This window comes from Epinephelus fuscoguttatus, linkage group LG20 (genome assembly GCF_011397635.1).
Source record: "Epinephelus fuscoguttatus linkage group LG20, E.fuscoguttatus.final_Chr_v1".
NCBI classification, from domain to species: Eukaryota; Metazoa; Chordata; class Actinopteri; order Perciformes; family Serranidae; genus Epinephelus; species Epinephelus fuscoguttatus.
In genome coordinates, this window is record NC_064771.1 from 19715457 (window position 1) to 19734106 (window position 18650).

Here is an 18650-nt window from a genome sequence, read left to right on the forward strand (position 1 = left end):
TTTTATTTTCACAAGGGGGGAAGGGGCGTGTCTCTTTTTCTCTTTGGGAGGCAAGCTAAGCCCTGGATCTCTGGGCTTTGGCGTCACTACTCCCAAATGTGCTGCACCCCCCCTCAAGCCCTCCTAACCTCACACCCTTTTGGCAGCGACTCGGGGAATATAAGCTGATTCAGCAGAGGAAGAAATGTGTCTGCAGCCAACTCTTTCTTTCCCTGCACACACACAAAGCTGAGGGGAAGCCTCGACATGTGGCAGCGTTTGCTCTTTACTGTTGAGCCACCCCCCAAAAAATTCAATGCACTCCAGCTCCAGTCTTGTAAACCTGTTAGAGAGATGACGAAACCCAACAATACCAAGAAAGAGTTTGCTCAGGAAGTAAAAACCTACCTTTTTCTTCCAGGCGTTCTCAGCATCATGGAGCTGACCGAAGCGCTCAGCCAGTGACGTCTGGACCTGCTCGAATGGTTTGGCTTTCTTTCTATCCTTCTTCTCACCTTCACCTGTGAACTCTGCCAGTCTGAAAAAGGCAAACAACACTTTAGTTCAAATTCCCATTCAAATACACTGCCTAACCCACTCTTACTGTGCATTTTGGAAAGCATTTTGAGCCTTGAGCCTAAAGCATTAAAAGCCCCTTTTACACTTCGGGAATGTTGTGCTATTATCCCATTTTGCCACTCTGTATAAAAAGGTACCGGCAAAGAACGGGGGGGACAGATTTGTTTTGTCATTAAGCCGCCAGCAGAGGTATTAACAGCTGAATCAACATCTGCGTAAAGGCCAAATCACATCAGAGCTGGCGGCTAAACGGTGCACGTCAAAACAACTGCCTCAGTTACTTTTTTTGTACAATCCCACATCGGCGGCAGCTAGGTGTCAGCGTTCATGGACGTGCTGCCAACGACACTTCTCGCTACTGTCTTATTTCCAGCCTCGCTGCCCCTGAAAAAAACGAATTTTTCCCCCATTCACTATCTGCTTGTACATCCCAGCTCCCGTAGCAGCTCGACTCCTCTCCTCACCACGGATGTATGAAGAAACTCTCACCTCGTGCTACCGTTTTCTCTTGTGTCATTTGTCAAAGAACAGATAAGGAGAGAATAGTTGTTGAGGTCAAGAAATATCCCAAGCTATACAACCCAAAATCCAGACTTTATAAAGACGATGGTAAAAAAAAGTTATTGCCTGGCGTGTCACAGTTTTGGAGATCAGCAGTTCATGTAATAAATCAAGTTTAATTAGTGGGTGTCCACACATGCTTTTAAGCTAATTAGAGGAGGAAAAGTTCAGATCTTCTAGTAAAAGTAACAATAACTGTGTGCGGTCTTCCGTCGACACACGGCAGCGCAACATTTCCTATTGGTACAGAAGGTGGTATATGATGCACGTCATTCAGCACTTCAGTACTAGTGCGCTTTCAGCCTAAAATGGTGAGACTACACACACACACACACACACACACACACACACACACACACACACTGGAAACACTCCTCTAATTAAATGAAAATCCCTTTTATTTGCATGGACACAAAAATGCACATTTAGGCTCTATATTTTGTCATAATGTGTGTTGTGTTGTGTTTGTGTACGTCCAATAACCTCTGTTTGAGTGAGGAGCCCTGGCTTCCATCCAAACTGCTCTCCAGTTCCTCAACATCCTCGGACACTGAGGACGTCTTCTCCAGGCTCTCGTCAGGCGAAGGACTCCTCATCTCCTCAAAGCTCGCTCCGCTGTTGCTGCTGCTGCTGCTGCTTCCCTCCCTCTGCTGTCTCTCCATGCTGAAGCTCGCTCTGTCTGTGATATCATCAGATAATGACTCATCCTCTCTGTCGTTTTCCCCATTGACCTCTTCCTCTTCTTCTTCTTCTTCTTCTTCTTCTTCCTCTATCTCCTCCTCATTCTCCTCCTCTTCCATCTCCTCCATCTCCTCTTCACTCTCGGGGTGGCTCAGGGTGACGCTGCTTTGTCGGGCTGGCGCACAATCTGGCGTGGAGCCCTCGCTGTGGTCCGACTCCACACTGGTGGAGCGGCTTTTCTTTAGGATTCCCTTGATGCCCCGTGGCCCGGAGTCTTGGCGCTGCAGCGAGGCAGGCTGGCAGGGAGGAGAGGGAGGGGGAGAGGCGTCTGTGTTCTCGCTGAGGGGGAGAGCCCTGTCGGAGAGGAGACTGGAGGGCTGTTGTGGAGAGGGAGAAAGAGAGAGAGAGCGTTTTTTTTACTACCAGCCATAATATTTATAATATTTGGGAAAAGACGATTAAAAGTTGCAGGACTACTTGTGGTGCAGTCTATGGCACGTAACCCTCTCTGACGAAATTGACATTTTCCAGTTTCAGCTCCTTTGCAGTTTCTGCATAAACAGTGAAAACCACAGAAATAGAACGAGACAATCACTTCAAATCAGTCGGTATTTTTCAACCAAAATTGTCCAAGTTAAAAAATAAAAACGACCTCATGTTGTGTCAATCACTTTTATACACTGACTTTGACACTTAAGTCCATCATTGAAGTTTTCAGAACAGGTTAAATTTCCTGCGTTTTTTAGCATCTGTCAAAAGCCTTTAGAGACTAGTTTGACCAAGGAGCATTAAAGAAAATGTGGTGTAAGCTGCAGGACACATGCATCTGCAAAAGAAGAGAGGAATGGAGTGCACAGAAACATTTTAGAGTCAGTCAGATCGCCTATTTTAACAGGTCAGATAGTTATATTCAGATGGATGATGATCCCAAGGGGCAGGACCACACACAGACAGACGGAGAGAACAACACTGTGGACACAGAGAGCTCAGTTCCTTCAGGTAGCCGCAGTGCCAAATGCCAAACACAGGCAAAGCCGCTACAACCAGGAAGGTACCTCAAGTGGAGGTAGGCAAGGGAGCAAATTCATCTTTGCATTCTGTCTCAAATTACAAATTTTCATGATGAATAGAACAATAAAATGCATCACATTTAGCCTGCAAGGTTTCTGTGTGTAACAGTTAAAAATAATGCATACAAAAAATACAGACTTGCAATGCAATGGCCTTCAGTGTGTATGACAGGCCAAGATGACGTTCTCAAACTAGTGAGTGTAACACACTAAACAAAAACTCTCAGTTAAGTCAAAACTTAAACTGAGCGAGGTTAATACTGTCTGTACTTCATTTTCCACATTAAGGTGCCCACAAGGGAGCCATTATGGTTTGTTTATACTTTTTTTTTTACCATCTTTAAAGGGCAAAGATCCCCTCCACACATTTGACATATAAAAATAAGCTGCTTTGAATGAGAGTCTCTGTGTGATATAGTTTTCAAACAAAAATCTCTCTTTTAACTGGTTAAAAGTTCTTAAAGGGGACCTATAATGGTCATTTTGGGTTTTTACGAGAACATATTTACATGCTTTAATTTTCCAGAAACATTATTCTCCTCATACTGTACTGTATTCACCCACTGTCTGAGACGTCTGTCTCTTTAAACCCCACTCCTAAAAAAAGCCCAGTCTGCTCTGACTGATCAGCGTTTCCAGGGCTATTGAATCTTGGTGCCTCTGGATTGTGAATGCAACTGCTGAGGATGAATGTAATGGAGCATAGTGGCACGTTTTCACTGTGAGAAATCACCAATAAAAGCTTCTAAACCAAATTCTTCACGACCGGACATGTTGCAGCAGGAATATGAGATGAAATCGGGAGAAATTAACAACATTGGCAACCAAGATTACATGTGTCCCCCAAAAGTGGGACTCAATCTTCATTTTCTTTAAAACTAGTCAAATGACCAAGGCCAGTGGTTTAATGCCAGTTCTACTCTCATTCTATTTCTATTGTGAAAACCCTTTTTCTTTTTCACATACACTTGCTTCTGTTCCAGCTGCTGTGATTTCTACCTTCTGCTGTTATCAATAAAGCCTGGGTTAACAGGTCAAATGGGACGGGTGAAGAGGTTAAAGAGATAAGTAAGAAGAAAAAAAGAAGACTTGCAGCTGGAGAGAACTGAAACAATGTTGATTAGAAAAAGAGATAAAGTGAAAATCCTGACTGAAACAAAGAGAAACAAACATGGTGTCAAGACATCTGCAAGACTTGTTTGGGCGACACTCATGTTTATTCGTTTTCTGTGAGAAAAAAACATTAACAAAAAACACATGTCAAACTTGTAATTGTGAGACACACATTTTTTTTTTTATGGTCTGAGCTACCATGACATGTTAACAGCTTTAAGTATGTGAGTGATTGCGCGTTTAATAAGCATTTAAAAAGGACTATATGTTCCAAAGATTCAGTTAACACATGCTTATGTGTGTGATATGCTGTTGCTTGGACGCTACAACAGCAGCTGGAGCAATAGCAGACGCCCTACGACAGGTCAAAGGTCATGAGGGAGTGCTGATTTAGGAGGAGATGAAGGGAGACACAGATCGTGAAGCCTGCTGGGCTTAAAGGTGCAACACTAACCAGGTGGTCTTCTCAAATAAAAACCACTGGTGTGGGGGCATTGTGTGTGGTATACAGTACGTATACATACTGTGACTACTTGTGAGGATCAGGTGACGTAATCACATTTTATCCAGATGAGATAAAGAGTGTGTGTGTGTATGTTTCAGCTCTACATAAGTGACGTGAATTACGAACTACACATCAACCTTAAAAAACAAACAAACAAAAAACCTGACCCAGATGTAAAAAAAAAAAGGTAAGTAAGAGTTTGGGAATCGTCTCACGTGCAGCGCAACAGCAGAGGTTAAAAATACGATCTTTCCGCAACACAATCCAGAGAGAGGACTTTGAGTTATGGAAACCATGTGGCATCTTTTATGTGCAAAACGTCATGTTATAAACAGGAAAATATACTGACCTTTTCTTCGACAGTGGGAGCATATTCGTGCTGCTCTTTCCATGACGGCTCATCTGCGGCGTCTTTCTCATCCATTACCTTGCTTCTATCGGTTTTGGGAAGGCTGAAATATGAGCGGAAAAGAGGACGAAGATGGTGGAAACAGACGGGAAAGAAAATATGTTCAATAAATTTGATGTGAAAAACGATTCAGCCATTACATAATGGAAATGCAGAAGAGAGCTGGCTGTAAGGTGGACTCAAACCACAGCGTGAGAGACATTAGACTGCTGTGTCACCATGACATCGTCCTTCTGTTATAGATCTATTACCCATGCCTGTACCCGTTTAAAAACGTTTAGTTTTAGTATAGTTTCTGTTAGTTGGCCCACTAGATGACTCTGCACACCTTACACTTGTGAAGGCTAAGAGGTGTCAGGTTTAAACAGTGAGTAGTTACTTCATGTAAAATGTAGCTTCAGAGTCTTTTTCACTCTGACCAGAACACAGCTCTCTGAAATAACAATGAACACTTATTGTGGTCAGATGTAAAGATATCACACACTGTGCAAAATGGTGACAACCAGCAGCTGCAGTACAAAAGAATCTGTGTCAGACTTCTGTCTCAAAATAATATGGGTGGAGCCCTGTTCAGTGCCTCATGTTGTGATCACACCGGGCACGAATAAAACAATTCGCCCGAATGAGTTACATGCCAAGTCAATGAGAGGACATGGTTAGATGTGAACGCGAATGATGCAAAATATGTGAATTAAGCAGCACGAACGAAGGGAGTAACATGCCTTAGTCATGAGCCTACTTGCGAGAGTTGAAAAATCTGAACTTCAGCAACTGATTTGTGCCGCGATAGCCAATCAGCATTGTGCTCCTCTGGAGGGGTATGATGCTGAAGACGTACTGGCCAAAGTTCACTCATTGATTCAGCGATTTAACACGCCTATGATGCGAGTCAACACAAAATATTCTAGCGTTCAAACTCATGCAAGTCACGCAATGCGAAAATTTGCATCATGTCTGTAGTGTAATTTTGTATGAACACAACATTACACTACAAAAACTTCAGATTGTAAATGGTTTGTAAGGCAGAGGATGACTCAATCTGCTCCTTCAATAGCTTCCACTTTAGTGTGAAATTATAAAATAAAGTCACATGGAATGAAAGTGAGTAGTAGACTGACTGAACGTGGAAGACTTACGACTAAATTTACACATATTTTTCTTTGGATATTGCGAGCTGTTTATCATTTGTTTTGTAAATGGATGAACGTTTTCAGAGTGAACTTCTTTACACTAAAAAAAAAGGGAAACATTTGTTATTTCTAGGTTATTATGTAATGGGTTTACTGGTCTGGCCCATTTGGGATCAGAGTGGGCTGTATGTGGCCCCTGAATTAAACTACATTTTAGCATAATTTTAGATCCAGTTACCTAAAATGTTCTTTCATACCTAGATTTGGCATTCAATTATGTTTTAGTTCATTTCAATCAATCAACTTGCTGCAGAAGATCTTGCTTTCCTACCTTTTTCCCAACACAAAGGGCGTTGCTTCGATCAATAAGCAGTCACTGATATGGCACCTTGTAATCAATGCAGGCACTCAGCCAGCATAATGATAAAGACACTGAACTTAGAATTCACTGAGACAACCACCCAGCTCATAATCATCTCATCTCGTGTGTGTTTTTGACCTTTGGAAGGCAGTGATGCTCTGGCTCATTTCAGTTTTAGCCTCCTTCAGACTTGATTCATTTGCACAGTAGGAAAATAAACAGCAGAAATACAACAACAAAAGCTTATTTTGTGTATATGAAAATGTTTGGTGTGTTGCATGCAGTGCATCTAAGCTCACCTAAAAAGGTCACTGACAAGGTCCAGTTACAAATAGTCAAATATCCTTATATAACCTCTGAGTTGGGTGGAAACTGAGAACACTTCACGGGTCAGTTCAAACTTCGTGTGGCCAAAACGGACAGCAACTAACCTAATTATGTCTTTAGCCTATCCACACACACACATTGGGGAACACCCTCATAGATCATACAGATAGACTCAATCTTCGGCTCAGTCCAGGCTCCAGTTGCTAAAGTGCTAAGTACAGTTTGGCTCTCACTGCTGCAGCTATTAACTTCAGTCAAGTCTGCATCACCATGGCTACCACCTAGCACTGCTGTGTGTTTATGTGTGTGTGTGATATTGAGTGTGTGGCATTAAAGGCCAGCTCTGCAGGTTTATCTGGTTTATCTCTGCAGCTGTTCACATCATTAGCAGATCTTTCAATAGGTCTGTAATTACCTCTGTGCTCCACTCAGTCTGCTCGGTCTGTGTGTGAGTGTGTCAGTTGGTTTCAAGGTGATTCTGTGTGTCCTGTCTGCTCGTGTTGTGTGGCTCATGTTGTGTACCACAGACCACAACATCTGTTACCCCAATGGTGAAAAAGAAGACTCCATTCAAAGCTTAAATGCAGTTAGTCGGAGACTTTCCAGCAGCAGCTACACAATTTCTGGTTTCACTTTCTTTAGAACTCAGTTCAACTGTGATTGAAAATCAGTTTGACCGTGCCTACCTGGTGGAGGAATCCTCTTCGTCACTGCTCATTTGCTGACACTTTAGCCTGTCGTTGGCACGCCGGCCGCTGCTCCCATCCTCCGTCCCCTCCAGGTCCTGCAGGCAGAGAGGAGGGCGGCCGTAGCCTAAAGGTTAGGATTATGTTTGCAAGACGTTCTGCTCACCTCCTACACCGGCTGTTAAAAAACAAATCTCGGTAAGGGGAGTGAATGAATGAATGAGGCTCCACCTATACACTTGAGTGAAGCAGTTAACCCTTCAAATGCTCCTGTCAAATTAGTCAGGTCATAGTTGTGGTGCGCAAGTGACTATGAAACTTACTCATCCTGAGTACAGAGAGTAAAAACTTGAGAACCGAGAGACATGAATACTGCCTGTCCTATATTTTCCACATTAAGGTGCCCACATGGGAGCCATTATGTTTTGTTTATACTTTTCTTACCATCTTTAAAAGGCAAAGATCCCCTCCAGACATTTGACATGTAAAAATAAGCTGCTCTGAGTAACAATTTGTGTGTCATATACACACAGAAATCTCCAATTTACCTGGTTACAAATACTTCAAGGGGACCTATAATGCTCATTTTGGGTTTTTACTAGAACACGTTTACAAGCTTTAATGTTCAAAAACATTATTTTCTTCATACTGTACTGTATTCACCCACTGTCTGAGACGCCTGTCTCTTTAAACCTCACTCCCAACAAAGCCCAGTCTGCTCCGATTAGTCAGCGTTTCCAGGGCTTCTGAATCTCGTGTCTCAGGATTGTGAATGCAACTGGGGGATGACTATAAGGGGCACATGCCACATTTTTTGCGCCCTCAAATTCATTGTTTTCAATGTAGCCATGCAGCAGATGCCAGGGCCCTGAGATAAACCGGCTCAACTTTTGGAACGGGCAGTGTGCACCACATGTCATGTGATGAGAAACAACCAATCACAGCCGACAGATACCTTCCCCTTCTACCGCAAATATCAGTGTGTGATAAATATGGAAAAGTTGATCACTTTAGTGCAGAGCTGTCAGAGCTTTACATCTGTCCCATGGACGATATGTCCACACACAACTCCTGAAGGAAGATCAGCTCTGCACTCAGGGTTTGAGGTAAATAGGCTATGATATGGTGGCATATGGCAGATGCAACCCGCTGCCACGCTCATGAAAGCTGGCTTAAAAAAGGCACAAAATTAGTGCCCAACATCTGACCTCGGCTTTTCCATGCAGTTAAAGACGCGGCATTTGTACGGCCACTTACTTTTACATACTTTTACCTCATTATTTGCAACTTTGGCCACATTCAACACAAACATCCCACATTGTAACATTACATGTATGACAGAAAATAAGGAAAAGTATAATAGGCCCCATTTAAAATTACATCTGCGCCTCCCTCCTTACAAAATCCAGAATTTATGCTAACATGCATCATTTCAAACGTTTCAATGGTTCCTACTTCACTAAAAAGTCTGTGAAGTGTGCACTTGAGCCTTTCCACATGACTTAAAGTGAGTTACAAATTGGACTACAATTGGCTCCAGACTAGATGTGATGTCATACATCATGATGTATAAATGATACCTCAGACTTAAGGTGAGCTCAGAGAAACGTTCCCCCTTCAGCAGATAAATGTGAAAACAGCCTTATACATACATCATTCTGCAAAGCGAAGCTCAAACATCACAGTAAAGTGACAAGAAGCAAAACACATTTTTGTGTAGAGGGGAACTTCAAATACTTCTAGACTGAGTTACTCTCAATCTGACTCACCGTCCATTTTCAGACACAAGGGGTAGATACTGTACATTGTTGTGTAACCATTAGACATTTTAAAACATGCGTACAGTGGGAACTATGCAGCTGTGTGAGACCTGTGTCGGTAAACACTTAACTGAGATCCTGGGGTGACCTGGTGAAGATAAGTGGATCTCCAGCTGTGAGCCAAGCAACCGAAATCAAGTGCTCGTTTCTCACAAAATTACATAGCAAAGCTCACAGAATTAGAGGCCTCTTCAAAACTGACTGTTACTCACTGATTATAAAGAAGGAACTTATTTTTCACACAGCATGAATGCATTGACAAATAAACTGCCTTCTTTTTTACAGATTCAGGAAATTCAGTCAGGAAATTTTAAGAATAAATGAGCTGTATCGTTCTCCACAAGTCCCCATGTACACATTTTATTTCCTCCATCCATGCTGGAGAGCAGACGCACTGTAACCTCACTCCTGTTCTGTCTCTCCGGCTAGAGACACTGACTCACTGGCTTTCAGTGGGGATTATGGAGGAGAAGTGAGGGATAAGGGGGAAAGTGAAGACAGCGAAGGAGTGTCTGTCACTGCTGATGACTTTCAAGTGAGACATCTTAAAATAACAGACGTACAGTAGGTCAGAGCAAAGGACAGAAAAAAAGACGAAACAAAAAGTGGTGAGATTGTGAGATAGCCTCTTTGTGGGAGCTTGTTTTCCCAGCAGGTTTTGCTGCCATCTGGGTTCACTTGGCCAACCTTGGCACTGCTCCTGGCCCGTGAAGGCCAAGTTAGAACAGCTATTTACATCCAATATCATGAAACCTAACCACTTCTGAAAGTTAAGCAGCCTGGGAAAGACAGATACTGTCTTCATTTTCAAGCACACATGTGCGTATCTCCCGTAGGGTCGGGGGCATTATCAAGCTGTTGTTACTGAATGCATCCTGGAGCTCTCTAGACTTATTCTTCCCACTGTTGCTTTCAGACCTCCATGGACTGTGTGTGTGTGTGTGTGTATGTGTGTGTGTGTGTGTGTGTGTGTGTGTCTGTGTGTGTGTGTGTGTGTGTGTGTGTGTGTGTGTGTGTGTGTGTGTGCGTGCGTGCGTGCGTGCGTGCGTGTGTGTGAAGTCATGACTTTGGCCAAGTGTGCATCCAGGTGCGGGACAGCTCAGTGCTGTATGGAACAGCTCAATTTGTTATTAATGGAGCAAAGAGGGGGGTTGAAACGCACAGCAGCTGCATTGGAAAGGGCTGTGAGCAAATCAGCGAGGGAAATGAAAAGATTCAACCTCAGACTGTAGAAAAATATAGATTCACCATCTGTTGACATCACTCATAAGTTTAAAAATGTGTTTCGAAGATTGGATTTCCTTTAGTGTGTGCCGTCATTTGGTGCTATTAAATCAAGATTTGGGCAAAAGGTAACCCAAAGATAAATCACACACACAAAATCAATAAAACAATGCTAAATATTTGGATGTTGGGAGTTGGAAGCAAGCAGCAACATCTGGGGCTGGAAAATGAAGCCAAAGAGGAAGTGCCAAAAATTGCAGTTCTTTTAATGGCCACCGGAGGCTGGCTCCAGAAGCGAGTCAGTCCCCATAGGCCCATCATGTTAAAATGCTCAAACTTTACAGCAGGAATAAACACATTTACAGCCTGGCACAAAAAACAGTTTTGGTCTCTATAGTAAATTTCAACATTGATGACAACTGTACAGGGGGTGAATGTTTACATATCTCACCTGTATGTATTTTATTAAGGCTTAAAGTTAAGCAAAATCAAGGACAAGTTGCTCTGAGTGACAGGCTGCCTGTGAGGCTTCACCACAGTCTATGAGTCAGATCCACCCCATATTCTTCCATAGCTCCACTGTCTCGTGCAAATATGGTCATTTCTGGCTCCGAATAAGCGAGATGGCGACGGCCAAAATGCCAAACTCAAAGCCTCAAAACAGCAATCCACAAACCAATGGGTGATGTCACACTAGCTACGTCCATTATTTCAAACAGTCTATGGTTAGAGGTAGGCAATAAATAACATTCGGAACAATTGATCACGGGGAATTTCAGTATCGGGATTATCGTGAAAATTGTGTCCAGGAGCAATAGTGTTGTTTAAAAAAAATCACCGTCATACGTCCTTTCAGAATGGACCGCCAGTGACTTCGGAAGTACGGTGAATATCCGGCACAGAGCTTTTATGTTGAAGTGCTGTTTCCTGCTGAAGAGTGAGTGATTAACAGGCAGCTACTGAATGTATCTATGTGGACCTTGAACTAATGACTAAGGAGAAATCTTGATGGCCCCCATGGCTGGACCAGTTGGGAACCACTGTTTTATTTGATACCTGTAATGTAAATTGACAGCCGTGCATTACAGCTATAGTATTGAATGTTTTGGTGGCATCTCAGGATGCTGAACTGCCTACTGTGTCAAATATGAGGTGCATGATGTCACCACACCACAAATTGTATGGGTGCTTCTGTGCCAGGGACAGTAATGAGAGTTCGCCCAGCCGTGCACACACACACACACACACACACACACACACACACACACAGTAACAGAGCTAACTGTTAGCATAAGACCACTGGTGCAAAAAAAGGTCAGTTAACTGACTGGAGACGTTCTGAAAGCACTTGGTACTGGATTACTTCGGTCGATACCTTAAAAGTATCAAGTGCCAATACCCAGCCTTGAGCAGCACCCAAAGACACTGCTGGACAACCAGCACTAAAAGAGTCTCTGCAAAAACAGGCCATATATGCAACAACCTCCAAAAATTGCAGAAGCTCTTAATTACGCAATGGCATATTTCATATCAAAAGATATGATGCAACTAGGATTTTTAGATGTTTGTTTTTCACTAACAAGGATGTGTGTCCAATCTGTGATGCAATAAAACTATTTGCTCCTTAACAAAATGTAAGTTAAAGTGATTCCAGTATGCTTTACTGACATTCGATGAGTATCAGGATAACATTGCAAATGGAATTTATTTTGGCCAGGATCATCTTGACATGAAAATTTTGTATCATCCCATGCCTAGCTGGAAGACAAACCTAAAATACCGTACCTTAAAAAGAGACATCTTGGCAGTCCTCTTGGCCGAGTCCACAGGCTTCTCGTCAACTAAAAAGAACACACACACAAGGTTGACCATGAATACACCAGTAAAAAGACATCTGTAATTGCTTCCTGCCAGTGTAGCATCACATGATCAGTCAGCGTGTCACCTCAGAATGAGGGATTAATACGGACAGTGTGTGTTTGGTATCCACAACATAAGACAATGTTGATAGTCTGGGAGATGGCGAGGTCAGACATGGTCAGCCATACACTAGCTTTTTGTAAGTACAGAACACAATCGCATGCAAGGACAGAGACGAGCACAGACATGCTTACAAAAGCAAATTTAACAGGTAATTCAATGCATGCCTGTGCACACGCATGGCAACACAAACACCCACACACATCAGAGTCTTGCCAGGTCAAGTGGAAGTTTTCCTTGCTGAAAAATGTAGACAGAGAAACTGACAGGATATAAACTAAAGTGCTTCTAAGGTAACTTTGGATCAGAGAAAGGAAATAAATGTAGTGATACTGCCCTCAGCTCGGGATGAGTGTGTTCAGACACACAGGGAGACAATCCTGCATCGGTCAGTCAATCAAGAGTTTATAGTGATTTTCTTGTCATTATTGTGTGTGCACATATGTGTGTGAGAGAATTATTTCTCATGAGAGTTGTCTTATCAAAAACAGCCCTGACAATATGATCTTCTAATCCAAACAAAAGGAAACCATTACATTTAATGATATTCCAAAACAACACAAATTTCTTAAGTCAGCACACTTAAATCCATTCTCCCACTCTACATCTGCTTTTATTACCTCGCCAATGAGACATTTCAGGCTGAAACCATTCCCCCTCCAAAGAAAACAAATGAACAAACACATCCAAATAATGTCAGCGATAAACTCCCCCCTTACCAATGGAAAAAAGCTGTTCTGCTGCGACCTAATACTCCAGTTTTTAATACTCTAGATTTATGTTTCCAGGCTCCCCTGCTGTCCAGAACTGAGCATGATTTAGTTCAGATGATGACACAATTGTTACGCATTGCAGACCGGTGATTCCCCGCAGACTGCGCTCTCTCAGCTTTGACTCCGATCCAATCTTTTTCACATCATCATCCATCCAAAGTCCGAGCCAGAGACAGAGAGAGAAAAATGAAAAACTCAAGAGATGGAAAAAAAAAGAGTCTCCACTTAAGTTCACTAGCTTTTCCCTAAGTGTTTTCATCCATCTTGCAACACTGCTCAGTCATAGCTGCTGAGAGCTTATTGGACGGGCCTTTGACCTTGTGATGGCCAACGAAGTCTGCACTTTTGTGATTATTAGCCGACAGACTCCAAGGAGCAGTGTAGAGTTCATCAAATCTGCATAGTATGTTTTATAGCTTTCCCCACCGCAAGGAAAATCTAATAGAGTATTACAGTCGGAGTGAAGGCACTCAGTATTGCGCTAATAGGAGCATGACAAAGTGCAGTGGAAACCAGAAACTAACTGAACTGAACTCTTCTACAATATATTTTCTCTGAACTGGCTGAATGTTTGTATGCATCAGTGGCGTGTGGGAGAGTTGAAGCATCGGGGAAACCCTTGATGTGACCACAAGAAACGTTCTGGCTAAGAGCACAGAGTCTTTTGCCAGCTTGGACAGGAAGCTCATCAGCCATGTGAATGCACCGCCAATGCTCTCACACTCTCTGGCTTTCACACACACACACACACACACACACACACACACACACACACACGCATATATCTCAATTACAGATAAACACTGACTGTTCTTTGTTCCTCTTTCTGTGTCTTTGGTTCTTTCTAGTATAATGATTTTTACTCTTTTCCTCCAACCAGAGAGACACACTATCCATGTTGACTCAAGATCAATAGTCCTTTCTACACAGAGATTGAGCAATAGGGCCGCAGCGAAGACCCGTCATTATGTCGGCTTTGATTTTTCATACAGAACCAAACAAAGCAGACAAAATGCCGCCCCAGTGTGTGATTTTAGATAGTGTGCATGTGCTCTGGAAGCAAAGGAGGCGTGACAGGCATGACATGTACCACAACAGAATCAGCCTCTAGTGTGACAAAGCATCGTCAGGCAGCACTTTCTAAACAATAACAGTGGCATATCATTGCAGTAACAGTAATTATGTCATATGGCAGCTGACCTCGTCCTCTGCTCAGAAGGTATGACAGACTTTGTAATATCGGCAAATATCGCATTGTTGTCCAAAGAAATGATATATCATATTGTGATGAAACCAGTGATTTACACTCCTAGTAAGGAGCTCCCAGGCTTCATTGTCTCCTGACTTTGCAGACATTTTCGGCTACTGTTCTTCTTCTTTCTTCCCCAGGTGCTTTTTAAAATCTAAAAAGGGGTGAGTCGCACACATAACACGTCGTCAAAACGTCACATCCATTCTGTCCTGCCGGCTGTCCCTTTGACACAGACATCAATTCCACACTCAGTACGTTAACATGCCCGCAGTAGTCGAGCTACGCTCATAGCTCAGCTAATCAGTCAAGTCGGACTTCTCGTCTCGTCTGAGTATACATGCAGAAGAGAAAATCGAATTTCTGACCAGGTATGTCTGACTCCGCCTCGATAGGCGTTGCTGTGTCCTTTTTAATATAGTGCGTATTGAAATAAATCCGCGTTTGTCATTTTCCTACTATCCATAAACTTGTCTGTCTAGAAGTGCGTCTTCTGCTTCTCGGTCGTGGTGTTTGTTTGTTTGTTTGTTTGTTTTTCCGGGAGTTACTGTTACTGCACTGCTGCTACATCATCTCCTCCTTCTTCTTCCAAGTGACAGCCCGAGAAAGAAAAAGTGGTGCATGTGCAGAACACCAAGTCTGACTCCAGTCAGACTAAGTGGATATATGCAGCAATAGTTCGATTTTCAATCGAATTATCTAGGTGTGTTAGTCGAGCTACGGCTAGTCCAATTTCAGTGTTAAGCTGTTTACATGCATTTAAAAGTCGGGTTTCAGTCGGACTAAGCCAATAATTCGATTTTCTCAAGCTGCATATAAACGTACAGACTGTTACTACCTCTGCTCCTGGCTTAAACGCGAGACCACTCTGTCCCCGATCGTACCTTTTATACAGTACAGCGAAGCAAAATAATGCCGAAGCATTCCCGCCCTGAATAGGTACGGTAAACCTATAAATTTTGTATTCTGTTTTCAAATTAGTCAAGTCATTACAATATTTTTCTTTTGCCAAATTAATGATATGGTTTAGCAGGCTACATTTTACTAAATGCATCATGACAATTGATCTTAAATCTTTTGGGAACATACTTTTTTCCACATACAACAGTACGAAACTATCAAAATTTAAAAAAAAAAGAAAAAGAAAAAGAAAAAGAAAATGGCAAAAACATCCTGGAAAACACTGAGCTTGGGAACAAATACAGTAATTCAGTGTACTGTTTGTGTAAACTAGTCTGGCACACAGGATGTAGACGGTTGGTATAAGCCTGTCATTGGCCGCATATATCAGATGTTAACACGCTTCCTGTTTGTTGCCATTTTCAAAATCCCTGTCACTACATGAAACTAGTCTCACACACCCAGCCCTATCTTCACACTATGTTTTAGTGCTATGTGTGAAACATGAGCAACAACTTCCAAGCTAGCAACCTAGAAGCTGAAATGTCTTTTAATGTTTTATGAGGTGTTTTCTTTTGCAGATATTCAGCCATTTTAATGCCAGCGCTCACCTGTCCACCAAAACAAGTTCCCTCTCGACACTATTGTGCAAGGGCACTGTTGCTGCATCCTGGGCTTAGAGTTGCCCAAGCAATTGTGATTGGTTTACAGAAATACAAAAAAAATCTAGAGCATTTTTTTCCCTTTGTGGTATGGCAAAGTTAACAGACCAGAGAGGCTATCGAATGTAAAACTGCAAGTTGCAATATGCAGCAGTGAGCAGATAATTGGTAGTCTCATGTCTTTGTGTTGTGTTTTAAATTTCACAGTCTGTCATCACAGATGAGACCCAGTTTACTGAGTCTAATACCACTAATGTAATATACTAATCATGATTCAGCTCTGCCATCTACTATTTATGCTTACTGTGCAGTAAGTTGAGCTGAAATACAACATTTTAAGCACTTATTGTATTTAAAAACTAGCAGAAAACACCACAGATTGGACAGTAGACCAGTTTCAAGTTGGTTTTAAAGCTCTTCCTTTCTTGCATGATATTCGGATTAACTTAACTAGAGAAGAAGCCAAGAAAGTAAAGCATTGTCTGTTTACATGGTTTACACAATACTGCCTTACACACCCTGAAATACTGAGATAACCTTGGACCTTCCAATCACCTCTCTCTGTCACTATCTTTCTGTCTCTTACATTCACACACATACATACACACACATCACTGACTGGCAAGGAGGCAAGTGCAAAGCAAGACAGCCAAATCAAATACATAAGCAGAGAAACCCATACAGACAGGCAGGCCAACCCATGAGTAAAGAGGTAGGAGACCGCTGACACAAACAGACAGACAGACAGGTTTTGGGCTCAGGTGGCTGAGTGTGAGTGGGGAGAAGTAGCCAGCGGCTCATGTGTAAAATTGGCCATTTTCTCCTCTCTTTAGCAGCAGGCTCCAAAATTAGCTCATAATGCTAGCTGGCTGAAACAAGCTTCCAGTGTACTTGCCTGAAATCAAACGTTTGCACAGAGAGACACACAAGTGTAGGCGTACACCCACTAAGTCACGGTCTTTGAACAGAAAACTCTGCAGACACGAGCCAGACATTATCTACTTATTTTGTGAAAAAGAAAAACCATCGCTCGAGGTGAAACATTCACTCTAAATTATACTGCAAACAACACAGAGCCAAAGACATCAGTGGATCTGTTTTCTTTCACTCCTCCTCAGTGGCTTAGTCTTAAAACAGCCAACATCTATAAACCAGGTAGGTGATCTGACATCAGCAATGAGCTCAGTATTCCTTTTACACTGAGTAATAGGGAGAACTTGAATGAGTTCAGTCTGCGGAACAAAAGGAAGATCTGAGTGCAGTGAAAGTGGAGAGTTCGTCTTACCCTTTGGCTCCTCTGTGTCATCAGTTTCCAGCAGCCTAGAGGGAGAGACAGAGAGAGAAATGAGGTCACTCTCGAACACACTGAAGTGATGACAGAAATTACATGTGTGTTACAATTGAGGTTTGCAAACAAGACAGAGAAATGAGAATATTAGCTCTTACTTACACAGCTATAATCCAAACACGTACACTTAAGCCACATAAAAAGGTGCAACATAAACCAAACTATCAACAGAGCTGCCGACAGCCTCTTACTGTACTGAGTGTGATATGCATCTCACAACATTTACTCATGCTGCTCCTCCAGTCCCATGTTGGCAGTGATATAACAGCGGAGCCTGTGTAGCCTCTGAAGATGGCCATTCATCTCTAAGTAATGGGCGTTAAATATGGATGGGGACAGCAGCTGCCTGTGGGGTAGCAGCAATGATGTAACAGGAGGAGGGGAGAGGACTGCTTTTAGCACAATAGAGAGTCGCGGTGGACATCTGGGAGGGGTCAGAGGTGACTGAGGAAGAGGAGCTGGCCCCAAGCCGATCTGCACCATCTTGGTGAGGACCATAGCAGGCTTTTCTTTTAAAGGATCGTACTGGCTGTGTACAGTCAGATCCATTTCTGATCTGTGTACACCCAACTGTACTCCATTCGAACTGCAAACATGGAAGTTTTAATTAATGTGAGAATAAATAAAATAAATAAATAAATAAAAAACGCTGTTCCTCCATAGCATTCTCGCACTCCTAACTGAGCATTATACCCCCCCAAAAAACAGCTGACGCATTCAGCGAGGAAAAATTCTTTGGTGGACACACAGCCTAATTAAAGTAACCCCAGCGACTGTCCAACCAATCAGACTTTGGTCAAACAAGGGCATATCTATCAACCGACTAGGTGTCAGCCTTACTGTGGAGTGCATAAAATAAAAAGCGGAGAGCTGTTTTGAAAAACAAAAACAACAGTACATCATACTAATGTTACAGGATCAATAAACATCAATGAAAGCTGTGATGCAGTTATTATTTCCTAATGCAAAGTTATTCAGCTAAAAAATAGGGCTGCAACTAACGATTATTTCCATTGTCAACTAATCTGTCGATTATTTCTTCGATTAGTCGACTAATCATTTTATCGAAAAATGTGTTAAAATGTTGAAAAATGTCGGTCTGTCTCTCCCAAACCCCAAAATTATGTCATCTAATGTCTTGTTTCGTGCTCACGCCAAAGGGTTTTAGTTCACCATCATGGGAGAGTGTGTAAAGCTACCAATATTTGAATGTAAGAGGCTGCAATAAGAGTATTTTTGGGTACTTTTATAGTACTTTTCTATGAAAAATGACTTAAATTTATAAGTCGAAAA

The 18650-nt window shown here is 42.4% G+C and overlaps 1 protein-coding gene across 5 annotated transcripts in view; it reads right to left on the bottom strand.

The window, feature by feature from the left end:
- svild (supervillin d) overlaps positions 1 to 18650 on the bottom strand; it is a 60216-nt gene that overhangs the window by 17410 nt on the left and 24156 nt on the right. For 4 of the 5 annotated variants that reach the window (XM_049562693.1, XM_049562691.1, XM_049562692.1 and 1 more), the window contains 6 exons: positions 17295 to 17329; positions 12231 to 12286; positions 7402 to 7499; positions 4838 to 4940; positions 1603 to 2177; positions 388 to 517 (listed from right to left, as the gene is read on the bottom strand). In XM_049562693.1, the coding sequence (XP_049418650.1) occupies positions 388 to 517; positions 1603 to 2177; positions 4838 to 4940; positions 7402 to 7499; positions 12231 to 12286; positions 17295 to 17329 (997 nt within the window). Of the gene's footprint in view, positions 1 to 387; positions 518 to 1602; positions 2178 to 4837; positions 4941 to 7401; positions 7500 to 12230; positions 12287 to 17294; positions 17330 to 17548; positions 18389 to 18650 lie in introns of those variants that run through there. The other variant, XM_049562695.1, reaches the window with a different exon arrangement.